Raw genomic sequence first — 17,860 nt, forward strand, 5'->3', positions numbered from 1 at the left:
AGTTTAAATGACTACATTGAATTTTTTATGTGAAGCAATGTCCATGTCTCAGCTTCACATAAAAAAACTGGGCCATGTTCAAGCTCAGTTTACACTGTGAAACCAAAATGTTATCAGGTATGCTTTCCAGATGCAAGTCCAACGATGAAACAGATGGTTATGAACAGACATAGCTCCAATAATGAAAGAAGCCAGCTAGCTGAGACTGGCCCTTTTTATACCCTCCACACTGAGCCCTGCCTACCAGCCAACCTGACTGGTTGCCTTTGGAAGAATGGGAAGTTCCTTCCATGCAGAGTATGCTGGGACAAAGAAGGTGACCCAACATGGCAGCCACCATGCTGCCCGAGGTGTCTGGACCCCAGCAGTGAAAAAATATCACCTGTTAACTCAGGGATTGCTGGCTCTTCATGTACAGGCATTCTACTGTTCAAAGTTTCCCCCTAGGAAACATGTTCCATTATCAAACATATTCTGACATGGAGGGTGTGGGATGAGAAAGTGACAAGAACCAGTAATAGCAGTGGTTTTAGAAACTGAATGAGTGATTTATTGTTTATTGTTTATGAAGGCATTTTTATACAACTTTTCATTTGGAAAATATTCAACTTTTCATTTATGTCATGTAATAAATACTATACATTGTTGTGATGTTAAAATGTCAAAATACAGTAAAATCAAGTGCTAAAATAATAAAACTATAATAAAGCAATGTGACTTTTTATTACTAAAATCATGAGAAATAACCAGCTGATTTAGTGATCAAGAAAATGCCTGGGCAAATGAAGAATTCCACTGCCGGAAGAAAAGGCCTACCATTTGAATATGCTGGTCTGAAACTGCTGTCCATGGGCTGGTCCAGGTGCCAACCCTTTAGCCATATCTAGCTCTGCTGTCTGTCTTGAATTCTCCCCCACCAGAAGGTGGTGATGGTAGTTGGGAGCACATGTTTGATGAGTTTCATACAAGTGGAACAGTTGTGAAGAAAGAAGCATACCTTGGTTGTCATACTTTTCAATCTGAAACAACTTTGCTTATTTCAGACTAAGGTGTAAGGAGGAGAAGATGGTTACTGTATCACATAATCAAAAACTGTATTCTGTGTTTCCAACCCAAATTAAATCTGGGCACATCCTGCAGGGGCCCTCATATTAATCTTCTGTTTTTTTTTAAAAGACAAACAGCATGTAAACATTTTAAATTAAAAATTGTACATGGTTGAAATGCGATCAAAATGCTTCCCTGCTCTAACTTTAAACAAGGAATGAAGAACTTATGGACCTCCATTGTTTTGGACTGCAATTCCAGTTTCTTTAACTATTGTGTATGCAGGCCACAGCAGATGAGACACAAAGTCCAAAGCACCTTAGTATGTGTGTGTTCATGCACATACACACCTTTACTTGTTCTGATTAAACACCACATAAACTTTAAAATAAATTCAAAACTAAACACAAAAGAGTAACAGTCATCAGACTGGAAGAAATCACACATTTGTGTTTTACAAATGGTAACCAAATATAAGATAAATACAATAATGACTTCCCTCACAGTATAGTTAGTGGTGAGGATATAGTTAAAGATTTGCATAATAGATGTGCTCCAAATTTATTTAGGTAATTTAAAAAACTGTTTATTTTTTGTCATGTATCTCTTTTCCAGATGTTGTAACTGGCATCCTGTTAACATTTACTAAGTTCTTCTAAAAGACTAACTTCCTCATTGCAGTGGCTTACAACATAGATGAACATCGTTATGAGAGTGCACTTAACATTCTGCTGGTTTTATGGAGCATCACACAAGTAGAATGCCAGTCAGCTGCCATCACATTGTCAGATTGAAAGTCACTCGGTTTCCCATCTTGTTGTAGCTGTTTATTTATAATAATTCATGTATTTATGTATTTTATGCTGTACGCCGCCTAGAGTGGTCGTAATTGTCTAGATAGGCGGGATATAAATTAAATAAATTAAATAAATAAATAAATAAATAAATAAATAAATAAATAAATAAATAAATAAATAAATAAATAAATAAATAAATAAATAAATAAATATTAGTTCATGCAGAACATGTTGTGGGAAAGCATTTCAGCTTTAATCTGATTTGAGAGTACTATAGTTGTGCACGTTTGCATAATCTAGCCAGTGTTAAAATCTGAATATTTTCCAGCAATGGGTAGGGGAAAAAAGAAAGGCCAGATGGTTCCACAGATCTTCTGGTTATGTATTCATGCTTTACTCTTCAGGCACCAAGATGTGTGTTTTGCCTTATATTCTTTATGTCTTGAAGCCTTTAGGGACTGGTTGACATTTATAGTACCTAGGAGTGCATAAGGAATGTGCTGGCACCACTGATGTCTTGTCTGAGGCTGTGTTCCTCTTGTGTGACTTGGGGCTATACATGTGATCAGTACAATTTTCAGAATCGCAGTTCCCCAAAGTTCTGGATTTTGCAAATTATAACAGCTGTTTCTATGGGTTCTCATTAATGCAGCTTTAATATGAAAGCTGCCTGGTAACAAATCCCCACCTCCACCCCAGTTTGCACACAATCCAGGCGTTGTGGCTTTGGATCAGGAGTTGCATTTTCTTAAGACACATAGCTTGTTTTTCTAAAAATTTTATTTGCTTGCAGTAAATGAGTTGGGGAGTAACATAATAAAAGCAACTATTTTCACTTCTCTTTGACACATATTTACAACTGGACATGACAAATAGCTACATTTGGAAAGTGTTTGCAGATGGGGTGGTGCTGCATTTGAGGAGAAGGAAAAAAATGAGAAGTCTTTAATCTTTTTCATTGTTACTGACATTTGCTTATTTTGCTTCCTTTCTCAGCTATGTCATATCAATGTGCACTTAGTTCTGCAGTACAGTTTGGTATTCTTTTAAACATTTTCCATATCAGATAATCGGAAGACTGGTGCTTAGAGAAGATTCTGTACACTGCTCCAAGTAAAGGCAACTGAGAACAGCTTCGCTGCGTACCAATCCAGCTGTTCCCTTTCACAGACAGTGACTCTTTTATTGGCTGGAGAGGGAGGGAGATGCATACTGTCATCCTGTGTGAACACTCTTCATCTTTCCTGCCTGCCAAACTCTGCTCTGGAGCCACAAGTTATGTAACTGGTGGAGATTGCTGCATGGCAGAAGCCATGGAAGACATCCTAGAGTGTTCTAAGAGCATCTTCCTTACCGCTCTTAAAGGTTTTTGCTCTGCAGAGAAAGTGAGTGATGCAAAAACATAGTAATATGCATAAGGGAGGTATTTTATGGTAGGGGACCATTGGCTCATGAGGGGGAGTACAGAAGCAGATTAGGAGAATCTAATTACTTTTTGGATTCCTCTTTTTCTTGTGCATTTACTGAAGGAATCAAGTGTTTGCAGTTCATTAAATAATTATCAAAAGATCAGCTCAGAGTCTGTGTCTTTGAAGAGCTGTGCCTGCTTATTTCTGTTGCTGTTAGCAAAAGTGAAGATGGCTAATGCTTCTGTCTTGCAGGGTTGCCTTTAAAAACAGATAAAATAAAAATGCACACAGAAGTACGGCCTTGTTTTCAGGATATTATAAATCTTTTTTAAAGAGACATGCTAGAGTAGTGCTTGCTTGTCATTCTATCTACTCCATAGCTTGGAAAAGTTACATTTTGGATTATGATTCCTGTGCTAAATAGGCTTCTGGGAGTTGTAATAAAAATGTAAGCCCTGGTCCACAAAGCATATTTGACTTGAGAATATTCATTTCTTCTCTCCCCCCTTCAGCGCATACTTACCTTTTAGTTCAACTCAGCAGACAGTCCCATGTGGAAGATCAGGTCTTCTTCAGCAGGAATATGTTGCTGAGGAGAAGAGATGGCCAAATTACATAGTTTTGGCATCAGCCTTGTTCTCCAAATAGTTGTTAATGACTTGGAAACATAGCATACCATACAAATAAAATTTTTTTTATGGAATCTTGGGCATAAAGCTGGCACCACCTATTCTCATTATCTTTCATGGTTGCTGTCTTATTATTGCCTTTGTTTATACAGTGGTGCCTCGCAAGACAAATTTAATTTGTTCTGCAGTTAATGTCTTGCGAAAAATTTTGTCTTGCGAAACACATTTTCCAATACTAATGTATTGAAATCTCATTAATGCGTTCCTATGGGGAAAAAAAGTCGGAAAACAGTCAAATTTAGTTTACAAAGGGTTTATTAAGTGCTCTTTAAAGCCATACATATTGTGCAGATGATTTAAAAGATTTCAATCAAAAAACTTTAACTTTTTAAACATCATAGAAAAACATTTAAAAATCAGCAAACATGAGGCAGGAACAAAAAACGGAAAACATTTGTCTTGCGAAGCACTGCCATAGGAACATTTGTCTTGAGAGTCATCAACCCCATTGCCAAAACCATTTGTCTTGTGAGCTTTTTGTCCTGCCAGGCATTTGTCTTTAGAGGTACCACTGTATGCTGTCCTTTTACAATTATGTACAAAGTAGCATAAAATCAACACAATATTATAAAGTACGGTCTAAAAGAGGAACTTCCAAGATCAGCCACTAGTTTAAATAAAGGTCAGTTAGACAGCAGTGGATACATAATAAACCAATACCCTGAAAACCTCTAATTGAATAAAATTTTCATCACTGGCATAAAAACTAGCTGGACAGACAGATATTTATCTCAGGAGGACAGTGTGCTCCTAAAGCAAAGGAAATGAGTTGATTTCAGCCATGTAGGCAGTTTAAAAAACCAGAAATAAATCTATTTCCATTCAATGCGTATGAATGTGGCCACTGGTTTAAATACCATGTTACTTGAAACTGGTTTTTAAAATGTCTGAACAGAAATTGATTCAGATTGCCAGTGTGGCCACAGCCTTAGAAAGTCAAATGTGGTCCAGTTTACCACAGTTGTTTTTCCACGCTAACTGTAGAAGATAGAAGAAATTTTCAAAGACTGACAGATGTGGGAGAGAAAATCTACCTGTTTATCTTTCATGTTGGTCTTGAAGGGACAGAAGAGCCTTGCTGTAGTGGCAGCTCGGATCCAGTCCTTTACTTCAATTTTTAACAAATTGAAAATGATTGTTGCAGTTGATGTTCACCTGTTGTGGACATTACTGATGTAAAGAATGCTTATTAAATTCTTCATCCCCATTGTTTTAGGTTGGTTTGCCTCAGTGAGATACTTCGGGAAGGAATGTGTAAGCCCTACAAGTTTGCTCCTTTCCAGACAGTAGTGAGACTAGGATTGCTATTTTTAATCATCACAGTTTCTGTAGCTTCTGCAAACTGTCTGTGCAGTGACTTTGTCCTGTCGGTTTGAGAAGCAAAGCAAAGCACACGTATGAACACGCATATGCATACCTACACCCACACATCAGGCACAGGACAATAACTGTTTGTTTGAAGAAAGACACAGCCACCCTCACTCGTGCTTCTAATTGAGCCAAAAAGCTGCAACTGTTGCCCTTCCACACAAATTCTGTTATTTGTGTTGAAGCATTGTTTTGCATAATTTTGCTTAATTTGGAGGGGAAAAAATCCTTCTTTTCTCCTCTTTGTCCACAGTGCAGCAGAGTGCCTCACCATCCAGCCTGCCGAGAAGAGTAATTTTGCAGTTCATTGTCCTTCCCTGTGAAGGCAAGGCAATGAAGAATTTATATCCCTAGTGGTCTGGGGGGGGGGGGGAGGGAGCCAGTGATGCCAGTGCCTCCAGATGATTTCTGTTCTCATTTTTAAGAGGACAATTGTATGAAGTAACATTGAGTTTATTGTGTCAATAATGCAAACCATATTTCTGCTTATATCATTATAACAGGCCTCCCAGATGTTTTCTAACTAAAAGTTGTATATTTTTGCAACTGTGTTTGCAATAAAAGGTGGGATATAGGACTTACAAACAGCTAAACCATATACAGTGGTGCCTTGATTTACAAACCTAATCCGTATTGGAATGGTGTTCATAAATTGAAATTTTCATAAGTCGAAGCACCATTTCCTATAGGAATGCATGGTAACAGGATTATTATTTTTAAAAAATATTTTATTGTATTTTTTCTACTTTTTGATCCGTTGCAACCAGGTTTATTACAAAATATTCCATTCATTTAATCTTATTTTATACTCTCTAACATAGTATTGATCTAATCTATTCTACTTAAGTTGATGTAGATTTCATCCCGGTATAAAGAGGTTCCCATTTATTATTATCCAGTCTGTCATTTAATGTATCTGTCAAAATAGCCATTTCTGCTAGTTCCAAAATCTTCTCAATAAATTCATTCTTTGTCGGGATCTCTGTCATCTTCCACTTACTGGCATATACAATTCTAGCTGCCGTTATCAGGTGTAAGGTCAAGTAGGTCTTGTTTTTTTCGAGTATAGGTGGTAATACATTCAGTAAGAAGCTTTCTGATGTCAAAGCAATTTTAACCCCTAAATTTTTCTCTATCATTTCATGAATTATTTCCCAAAATTCCTTGGCCTTATTGCACGTCCACCACATGTGATAGAAGCTCGCATGGGAACAGGATTAATCCGTTCCTGCATTTCAAAAAAAATTAATACCAAAAATAAAAATAAACAGAGCAAGTCCCATGCTGGGACTGAAAAAACAAACAAAACAAAAACACATAAACAACACAGCACAGAAACACAACCCCCCAGTCCAAACCCACCCTCCAAAACCCACCCAGAACAGTTTTTTAAAAGGAAAAAGCAGCACCTTACCAATCCTCAGCCTCCTCAGCCTCCCAGGCTTCCATTGCTGCTGTGACCGCTGGCGCCACGAGGCTTGAGCATGGCGGGGGTGCTTTGGCCACTCGCCTCCCGCTTGCTCCACACCACCCTCTGTGGGCCGATGGTGGGAAATTCAAATGGTGGAAGACGGTGAGGAGCAGCAGGCGGTGGGCCGGGAGGTGAGCAGCTGAAGAAACCTGGCCAGCTCAAGCCTCCCAGTGCTAGGCGAGCACTGCCCCCACCTCCCCGCCGCTGCTGCCAGAGCACCCAGGAGGATCAAGCCTCCTGGCTCTGGGTCACCCCCGCTACCACTGCCGCTGCCACCAGAGCACCTGGGAGGCTCAAGCCTCCCTGCTCTGGGCCACCCCACCGCATCCCTTTCCCTAACTGTTGGGGCAAAAGAGCTATAAACAAGCAGCCTCTTTGCCACCAATAGTTAGTAAATTTAAATTTCTCGCCCTTTCCCCCTGCCTTTTTGTGTTCGTAAGTGGAAGCTCCATTTGCAAGTCGATGCAAAATTTTGCAAGTGGAGCTGTTCGTAAGTTAAAATGTTCATAGGTAGGGCCGTTTGTAAGTCGAGGCACCACTGTATTTGTGGATAGTTGTAATTGTTGGAATCATCACAGAGTTATTTTATGCAGGGTTTTAATGAAGTTGTGTAGTTCTACACTCTGTGGACCTCCTATACACCTGGCCATTTGACATGGGATGGCATTGGCTGGAATGACCACAAACAAATACACAATGTTTGTTAAACAAAACAATCCAGAATTGTTTATCTGCTGGTAATTGGTGCAATTTAATTAATTCATCTTCAGGGCAGATTCTTATTTTCTTTCAGATAAATGCTTCTTCCTTCTTGGTTTTTGTTTTGTTTTGTTGTTTTTTGCTGGGCACTTGTGTTTATGCTTACAGTGGTGCTCAGAATGTTGTGACATCTCCAGACCAGACAGTATTCCTTTTGTTTTGGGGGCTGTGAACCAAACTAACTAACTTTAGCCAGACCATATGGTACCATGTAGACTAGTTGCATTGCAAATTCATAGCAAAATAGTGCATAGTCTTCTACCAGCATTCATACAGACTTCTAGTAAATCATTTACTGAAAGGGTAGAAAATACCGTATTTTTCTGTTTACAAGATGACACTTTTTTCTAAAATAATCAGAGGAAAATTTGAGGCACAGGGCTTAGCAAAAAGGGAGCCCTTTTATCTCTGCTTTTTTAAACTTGAGGTTAGAAAAAGGGGGTTCGTCTTATACTTTGGGTTGTCTTGTAAACGGAAAAATATGGTACAGTGGTGCCTCGTATAATGAGTGCACCGTTTAACGATGAATCCGCATACCGATGCGGATTTTGCGATCGCAAAAGCGATCGCATACCGATGGCCCCTATGGGGAAAAATCGCTTTGCGATTTTTCCCCATAGGCACCATTTCCCCCCAGGTGGGCGGTGCTTGCCTCCGAGCGCCAGCGGTGGACGCTTCCCTGGAGGTTGCTCTGAAGGCAGTGCCGCCCATCTGGGCGGTGCTGCCTTCAAAGCAACCTCCAGGGAAGCGTCCACCGCCGGCGCTCGGTAGGGCTTGTCTCCGAGCCCCGGGGTGGAAGCTGAGGTTGCTCTGAAGGCAGCGCCGCCCAGCTGGGAGGCGCAGCCTTCAGAGCAACCTCCAGGGAAAGCGTCCACCGCCGGTGCTCAGAGGCAAGCCCCGCAGCTAGGCGGGGCTTGCTTCCGAGCACCCCCGGTGGAGGCTGAGATTGCTCTGAAGGCAGCGCCGCCCAGCTGGGAGGCGCAGCCTTCAGAGCAACCTCCAGGGAAAGCGTCCACCGCCAGTGCTCGGAGGCAAGCCCCGCAGCTAGGCGGGGCTTGCTTCCGAGCACCCCCGGTGGAGGCTGAGATTGCTCTGAAGGCAGCGCTGCCCAGCTGGGAGGCGCAGCCTTCAGAGCAACCTCCGGGAAAGCGTCCACCGCCGGTGCTCAGAGGCAAGCCCTGCCCAGCTGGGGGGAGAAGGCGGCGAAGGTTCAGGGCGCCCACGGTGGACGCTTCGCCGGAGGTTGCTCTGAAGCCTGGCTTCAGAGCAACCTCCGGGGAAGCGTCCGCCACGGGGGCTCTGAACCTTCTCCCCCCAGCTGGGCGGCGCAACCTGCGGGGATGCGTCCACAGCCGAAGCAAGCGCTGCCCGGCTGGGGGAAAATGGCCACCCGCAGCGTTTTCACGCCTCGCTTACCGAGGCAGTGAAAATGGTGGCCAGATCGGGATTCTTCGCTTAGCGGTGAGTTTTCCCCCAATAGGAACGCATTAAACGGAGTTTAATGCGTTCCTATGGGTTTTCCCCTCCCGCATAGCGAAGAATCTGGATAGCGACGTTAATCCTGGAACGGTTTAACGTCGCTATACGGGGCACCACTGTACTTGGTGTGTCTTTGTCTCTCTGTGTGATCAGTATGCCTGTATATGAGGTCCCTATCTATGTAATATCAGTGCTGTATACAATTGAGCTGGTTTTGCTAAACTCTGTATTCCAAACACACTTTAGTTATGAGTCATAACTGTTAGTGGGAAGCAAGTGAGACAGCTCTAAAGATCAAGCTGTTTACAAATTGCTTTGTGCATCATTCTGAACAGTGTTTGTGCTGGAATCTGAGGTTTAACTTTTGACTGTCTGGGGGATTTAAGTGCATATAAAGAAAATGAAAGGACCTTCTGGTGCCCTGTATATAATTTATTGCAATATCAACATTAATGATTATAATGAAGAATCTGACATTTGTTTGCCTTCTACTCCACTCTAAAAAGTTGTGCTGAAAAGTTATGTTTATTAAATGATAGTATTTGGGGGTTCAGCGTTCAGAATATCAAGGAGTCAATTATGTGAAGTTAGTTTTAATGTATTTACTTACTTATAGTGGAACACAACTGCCTTGTTGTTCCATAGCAGTTTTGACTATGGCCAAGGGAGATGTTTTTCTCACTGTTGAGCTTGTGCCTGATGGCGGCTTCATCTTGGCAGGTGAGATCTTCCAATTGGAGGGCCTAAATCAATTTCAAAGAAGTTGTTGGGGGCTGTATTTTATTCACTGTCAGGGCAGAAGGGTGCAGCTCAAAATACCAGCCTGTTTTTAGCTTAAAGTTGTTACAGCCAGTTACTAACCCTTAGGTGTGAGGCACTGCAATCTTTTAGAATGGGGAAAAGCCTACATAGAAGCTAGGAAGCTACAAAAGAATGCTATAATGAGGAAGGAAGCATGGCCATGCACAATATTTCAGAGAACTGGATGGAGACCCCAGGGTGACCGGATTTAGCTACAAAGCTCCAGGGCCAGAGCTTCCCACTTCTAAGTCATTTCAGTGTTACAGGTGCCTTGTCTTCTGCTCGCTTGATTTTACATTTGCTTATTTTTGGTCAAATCTCTTTTTTTAATGTCAAAACAACGAAACAAAAGAGCAACAGAGGGAAAAGAGAACGGGGAAAAAAGAAGAGAGAAAATTGCAAATAATACAGCAATAGTTAATAATAACTACAAAATAGTCCCAGAATCTGGGGGGGGGGGGGGGAGAACCCATGTAAACATAATTCCAAGTTTAAGTTTATTGTATTAATTAAAAGCCATCACAATTGTTTAAAATACAAATCTAATCAAATAAAATCAGAATACAATCACGGAGATATAAAATAATAAGAGACCGTTCATATCTGGGAGTCTCCAGCACAATTGATTACAGTGGCTCTCAGGGAAATAGCATGAATGTTTCTGGCCGCTTTTGCAAACAGCGCTGTTCTGTAAGTGACAAATGGGTCACAGTCCAAAAGTAATCTGGCCACGTTTGTCTGAGGGCTTTCCTCCTGTAGAGCAGCCAAAATGTTACCCAGGAATTTTTCTCTGGGGTTTTGATAGAGCTGACAGTTAAGTAAATAGTGAACAACATCCTCTATCTCATCTGCTCCGCAAATACACAGCCTTAGATGCTTGGGGACATTCATGTACCTGCCATCTAAGACAGCAGTTGGAATGGTTTGATAATGGAGTTCTGTGAATGTGGTTCTCAAGGAGGGAAAAGTAAATGTTTGTAAATATTGTGCCCTTAAGTGGTTTGTTTTCAGCAGATGGTACCACTGAGAGAAATTTGAAGAGTGGATTAAGGATAAATCCTGGTCGTTATCCAATTTGTAGAGCCAGTCCCTCAACATTCTTTTAACCCCAGAAAAAACAAAAATATCTGTAGAGAGGGATTTAAACAATTGTGACGACTTTTAGCTAATACAATAAACTTAAACTTGGAATGTAAACATAAGAGTTTAGTGAAAAGTGACCAAATGTCCAAATAAATATCTGTAGACATTTTCTGTCTATGTGCCATATGTCCAATGTTGAACATTTATAGTCCATTGACTAATGGAAGATTGACAAATGTTCTTCCAGTGTTGCAATATCAGTAGTTTAGTAAAAGTTGCACATCTACAAAATCTGGGGTTGCTCAAATATAAAGTTAAAACACTCATAACTTCACTCCGAGAAAGAAACTAAAACTGCACATAGCCAGAGCATATGTCTAAGAGATGTATCACCAATAATTAGCAATTTGTTCAGACCTTTACTGAAAAGTCATTGTGATGTCCAGGAAGCACAAAACATAAGTTTGTGTTGAATAAACCACAAATTTAGATCCATAAATAGAATGGGTAGGGAGGCCAAAGACATCAGTCATTTATCAGACAAAATAGAGTGATCCAAAATTCTTCATTCCATGCTTTCCTCTAAAGTTGTATATGATAGTTATTGATTAGCAATAGGTTTTTATAAGTAAATTTTATAGTTTTTTCCCTCTGTATTGGTTTATTGGCAGAAGTTCTATTGTTTAGCATAAGTCAAATCATAACTTTCAGCCTGTTCTGGTGTGTGTGTGTGTGTGTGTGTATGCACACACCAAGCCAGAATGCACGTGTATCCCAAGAATTGTAGCAGACACAATATGTATATCAGGGAGGAACAAACTGAAAATTACAATTTGGCTTATGCTAAGTAGCAGATTTTGGCCAACAATTATATCCAAAGATATGTGGGAATGTGCCACTGAGCTCAGGGCTATGTTTCGATACCAATACATGTTTTAACCATACATATGTAAAGGAGCTTCTGCTTTTTATGCATGTCTACTGTGATACCTGAAAGCATCCTAGTTCATCTTACCAGTGAAGGGGATATGCATATATGTGCAAGGAATCAACAAACAGTTTAGGACAGAGTTACATGGAGGAGGGAAGAAAAGGAGGTGAGTTAGAACTTGCCTACAAAGTGGATTCCCAGAAAGTCCAGTTGTCTCAGCCACCATTATGTGCCTGTGTCTGGACTGGAAGATGGAGTCTAAAAGGTACCTGCCTCTGAGAGATCTAGTTGCTTGTCTTACTGTGTGCACCATCCAAAACCTGTGAATCTCCGGTTTCATGCAAGTTCCCTTTTGGATATCACAGAGGGTATAAATAAAGTACAAGTGTTTATCAAGAGTAGCAGAGCATCCTCCAGCACTTTACAGATCAACGGTGTATCTCAGAATAATAGTTCATAAGACATTTTCAGATGTAACAGTATTTCATGGGGTTAGCTTATTTTGAGAGGTGTAACCCATGGAAAGCCTTGAACTCATGTGTTCCCTTCTTTTACTCCTGCTGAAAGGAGGAGACAAGAAGCTTTGGTTTTCCATTTTTAACTAATCTGTGGCTCACTGAGTCATTTGAACAAGAGGATCTGTAATTCAGAGGTCCCCAATCCCCGGTCCATGGCCCGGTGCCGGTCCGTGGCCTGAGCTGAACTGGGCCGCCGAGACAGACTCCCGTCTCACCCCCGCACGGCCTGTTTGTGCCTGTGCACATGCTCCAGCACACCTGTGCGAGTGCTGCACTGCTGTTTGCACATGCGAGAGTGCATGCGTGCTTGTTCGCACATGCGCATGAGCGTGGGGGGTGTCCCACCTTCCCCAGCCAGTCTGCAGACCGAAAAATGTTGGGGACTGCTGCGTAATTGATATGATGTTTGTTAAATGCAAAATGAACCCTAGCTGATTGGTAATTTCTGTTAAATATAGTTTAGAGAGTGGTGCCTGACCTTGTATAACCTAGGATGGCAGTCCCTAGAAACTGGGGCTGGCACAGCTGGTGGTGAAGGCTTCTGGAAACTGCAGTCCAAGAATACCTGGGTTGCCTTGGGCATGGATGCACTGGTTTACAATATTGATTCTCAACCCAGGATCCTCAGATGTACTTGGACTAAAAATCCTAGAAGCCTTCACTACTAGCCATGGTGGCCGTGATTTCTGGGAGTTGTAGTCCAAGAACGTCTAGGGAACTGAGATTGAGAAGCACTGTTTTAGATTATGTCTGTACCCTAAGCAGACCAGACCTATTACTTATATTTTGAAGTTATAGTTACCTTTATTCTTTCCTTTTGTTTTATAGATCACTGTTGAAATCTGTGAATTTCGTAATTAGGTCATGAAATTTGTCCAATATGATGAAACTACATAGTTATTTATACCTTTCAAGAGACAATTTTTAAGCTGTTTACATAGTTAAAATGAAATAAATGTTTGTTTTGGTATTCCAAGTATATACTGGAAGTTAAGCTGGGATGTTCACATGTGATTAATGTTTCTTTTTCTTCCCCCTTAGAAAAAGCCATTGACTGCAGTCATAAAGGAAATCTGTGATGGGTAAGTTCTGCTTATTATGTTTTCTTTCAACTCTCAAGATAGATAGCTAAAATAGATTTCTTTCACCTGCCCCAACCATCTTTGTAGGTTAATTCAAATATTTCTCGAGTCTGCTTTCACAGATCTGTTTTGTTTTCAAGTGTAGAACCTATTGTTATATGACGAGTATCATTCTCATTCACTGAAAAATTATCAAGACATCTCTTTGCATTGCCTTTATTATTAATTGTATTAATTTTTGAAAATGGAATACAGTACAATTGGGAGAGAGGGAGAGAGTCATCTTCCAAAGGTTGCTGAACTTGTCTCATCATTTTTTTACTACCAGCTATGCTGGATAGGGCTAATGGTCATTGCAGGCCTGGCAACATCTGGATGGCCTTTTCTGGAGTTAGAAAGAATGACTATTCCTGCAAGTAGCTCAACATGGTGTGCATAATCTTCCCTTCTCCTCCACCTTCTGAATTTTATCTTCATGAGAATTTCATTAGGTGTTGGTGTCACAAAATGAGCAGGCTGATAGTTTATGTAGTCACAACTAATTAGGATAGCAAATAGTCTTGGAGAATAGAAGTTAAAGAAGTCAGCCACACACAGAGAAGGATGTCTGCCAGCAGTGCTCCTGATGGGCAACTAGTACAAGAGGACCTCGAATAAGACGACTGCCCTGCCCCCAGGAGGACTGTATTAACCTTACAAGCTCACATATAGTTGACAGTATACAGATAGTTTGCAGAGTTCAGATAGGACAATGGTTACATAATGCCATTATGATTGGCCCAAGGAAAGGCAATTAAGCAAGCTCTCTATCACCTATGAGAAAGAAGAAGAATGGGTAGCCGCTCCTCCTCCCAGTAGCAGCTGTGACGTCATCCAGGAGAGTTTGCTCTACTACTGTAGAATAAGCCAACAGTTTAGCAACTTTGGGGAGGGGCATTCCCCCACAATTAGGGAGATTAAGAGTTACAATAATAAGTGACCCAAGGCCAGCCAGTAAGCTTTATAATTGCATGAACATTGAAACTGGAGCATCCTGACATATATTCTTAACATTTTAATTTCAGCACCAGACTTTTGCTGTCTAGTATACTTTGGACCAGCTGTGGCACTTGCATGGAGCTTTTCACAAACAGGAGCAATTTGGTTCTCTCTGACAAGAGGAAATGGTTCATGCTGCTATACATATAGAAGTGGGAGACGTATGAAGGGTTTCAGTTTTGCTGCACGTGGAGACTGAGCCCTATAGAAGGAGTAGGGATCTTCAACAATCTTAGGGCCCAATTTTCCCTGAAGATTATGAAGGATATGGCTGGTACCAGCATGCAGACTTCACACCTGCGCTGCTAAAATCTGGTAGCAGAACAAACTGCTGAATTTGGCAGCAAATTACAATAGCCTCTTTGAAATGAGCACTTGCTGCTAGTTCTAAAGCTATTTTTCTACCTTGATGCCAAATTTTTGTGGCTTAGTATAGTGCTGTCATGATTTGTGGGCTACACAGATGAGTCAGAGGAGCTGCATGGTATACTTTGTGGGGATTCCTTGGACAGGAGGAAATGATTGTGTGGGGAGAGGAGGAAAGGACTGTGCAAGAAGGAACATAATATATTAATTTAGAAACTACATCATCCATTAGAAGGATTTGGAATTGACTGATCATGTTTGCCATTCTTTTTAATCTTTATTTTGTTATTGCTTTTATTTCCATGGCTTTCCAACAGCAAATGAGGATTTCATTGAAATTACTGAAGTGGGAAAAATTGAAAAATAAATATGAGCCAAACATTCTGGCTTAAGTAACTACAAACTGAACAAGCTGCATGCAGTTGTAGAAAGGGGGTAGCTGTGTTAATCTGTGCAAGCCTTTTAGGTAAAAGCAAGAGGGAAAAGCATACAAAAGCTGGAGTGAAGTAGGGGGATATGGCTTGTACCAGCATGCAGCCTGTTTAGTATGCCATGTTCCATTAAAGCAAATTGTTAATATTGTTAACATGCAGTTGTGGCTATTTGTCTCAACATTCTTCAATTAAACCTGCAACTAAACTGAACAGAAAGAAAAAAGGGAACATAACTTCTGGATTTCTGCCTTGCATGTGTGTCTACTGAGTAAAACTTTTTTTTATATTTGAAGGTGGTCTCTTGCAAACCATGAACATTATGCACTGCAGCATGCTGATGGCTCCAATTTCTATATCACTGAAAAGGTAGGAAGATATTTCAACACAGTCCTTGCAAGTTGTGCTTGTTTTAAAAAAAACATTCTTCATGCTGACCATGTGGTTTCAAAGCTAACTGTTCAGGACAATTGTGCTTATTATCTTCCTTTGTATGGTTCTTCTGGCCCAAGTGAGTTATACTGTGATCATGCTGCTTCGTTGTTTGGTTTAAACTCTAACTGGTGGCAACGTGATAGTGTTGTTTCGTGGGAAATATATTGTTGGTCTATTGGAGAGCATTCTAGCCAAGATTTTAATTGGGTAAGCCTTATTCATATGCTGGCAATGATAGCTTGATAATTAAGCAACATGTATCAGACTTAGATTGTGGAAAGGTTTTGTATGGTATGTATGGTTATATGGACTGGTGTTTACAGTATCATATAAGTGGTGCCCTGCTTTATGATTACCCCGCATTACGACGAATCCGCTTCACGATGACGTTTTTGCGATTGCTTTTGTGATCGCAAAATGATGGTCTAAATGGGGTTTTTCGCTTTGCGATGATCGGTTCCCTACTTCGGGAACTGATTCTTCGCAAAACGATGTTTTTTTAACAGCTGATCGGCAGTTTCAAAAGGGCCATGGGGTAATTAAAATGGCTCCCCACTGTGTTTAGGGACTGATTCCTTGCTATACAGGCACCGAAAATGGCTGCCATATGGAGGATCTTTGCTGGATGGTGAGTTTTTAGCCCATTGGAATGCATTGAACGGTTTTCAATGCATTTCAATGGGCTTTTTATTTTTGCTTTATGATGTTTTCGCTTAACAGTGATTTTCCTGGAACAGATTATCACTGTTAAGCGAGGCACCACAGTAGTACGATTTGAGATGGAACTTACTCCTAGTGTCGCGCTTTCAAAATACATATTAACGGGCAATGTTTAGAGACTGGCCTTCTTTAAAAGTAAATGTTTACAAAATAGCATGGTTACTTTCTGTTGCCTGTTCAGTCAGAACTTCTCTCCCTAAATGTGTATTCAGTTAATTCACTCTCTCTGCAATCATTTCTAGCAGTAAATACTAAGATGAAAAGTAGCATAGTCTATCTTGTTTATTTCAAAAGCTATAATCCCATAGTTCTTGAATGGTAAAACAACCTCCTAAAGGGAGGGGTCAGGTTACTTATGGATATGTTAAGGTTGAGGCCCTTCCTAAGGACTATACCAGCTCTCCACAGCTTGGTATTTTTCAGATGTGTTGGACCAGAGTTTCCTTCATCCCCTGCTAGGATTGCCAGACAGACACATTTGGAGGACATCTGCTTGGGGAGCACATCTACAGATCACCAGTTTGGCAGAGAGAAGAATACATTTATTTACCATGATCCTAGATCTTTAAACCAGGATGCAAACGTCTGTATCAACAACTGATCATATAATAAAACATCCCTAGTTTACATACAAGGTTTGTATGGGAATAAAATGGTTGTAAATGTTGTGCATCAAAATTAAATTATAATTGCACATGTGAAAAGTTAGTGTGATGTGGAAGGCTGAGCTGAGGACTCTCTCAGTCATTTAGTCTTTAGATTGTGGGACATTCAAGCAGTGCCATGTCTGGACCAGTATAAGTATATGGTAGCATCTTCCCCTTCAGAGAAATTAGAGAGAAATAAAATTTTGCTATGCAGTCAATATTCCCTCCTTCCTGACTAGACTATTTTGACCAATCTTTAGGCAGCATCATTTAGGTGGCATTTGTTCATGATCAGGATGTTGTGGAGAAGCAGCAGGGAGGAATCTTAAATGAGACACATAGCTGGTTGTTATGTAAACAAAACATTGTCACCACTACTTCCCTTTTCTGCGCAAAGGCTTAACAGAAATATTTTGCATTAACAGAAATCTCCAGGAAGAAATTCTTGCCTTGTTGTATATCATGCTGCGTTAAATTATGGTGGTTCTGCAGGCCACTACAAAACATTTCAAAAGAGCAAAACAGCAGTAGTAACCATCTGTGTCTGTGCTCATCTCTAGTATAATTGTCTTTAAACCAAACTGCCTAAACAGAAACACATTAGAAGGGCAACAGATTGGTGAAGACATCTGTGAAACTGTTAGTGTCCTGCTCACTGAGGTTTTATCTTGTTCTTATTCCCCTTATTCCCAGAAGATTTTTCTACCCTGTTCTTAGCTGTGTTCTCCAGCCATAGCTCACATGGTTCAAGAAGCCTCTCAGAGAGGCTTTTGTGATGGTATGGAGTAG

At 40.7% G+C, this 17,860-nt stretch overlaps 1 protein-coding gene across 1 annotated transcript in view; it reads left to right on the forward strand.

Annotated features, from left to right (window-relative positions):
- The window catches only part of ELMO1 (engulfment and cell motility 1), a 427,005-nt gene that overhangs the window by 90,626 nt on the left and 318,519 nt on the right, over nucleotides 1-17,860 (forward strand). Inside the window, exons 3-4 of the mRNA XM_020788158.3 lie at nucleotides 13,394-13,434; nucleotides 15,566-15,638. Of these exons, the coding sequence (XP_020643817.2) occupies nucleotides 13,394-13,434; nucleotides 15,566-15,638 (114 nt within the window). The remainder of the gene's footprint in view (nucleotides 1-13,393; nucleotides 13,435-15,565; nucleotides 15,639-17,860) is intronic.

Source organism: Pogona vitticeps, chromosome 6 (genome assembly GCF_051106095.1).
Source record: "Pogona vitticeps strain Pit_001003342236 chromosome 6, PviZW2.1, whole genome shotgun sequence".
NCBI classification, from domain to species: Eukaryota; Metazoa; Chordata; class Lepidosauria; order Squamata; family Agamidae; genus Pogona; species Pogona vitticeps.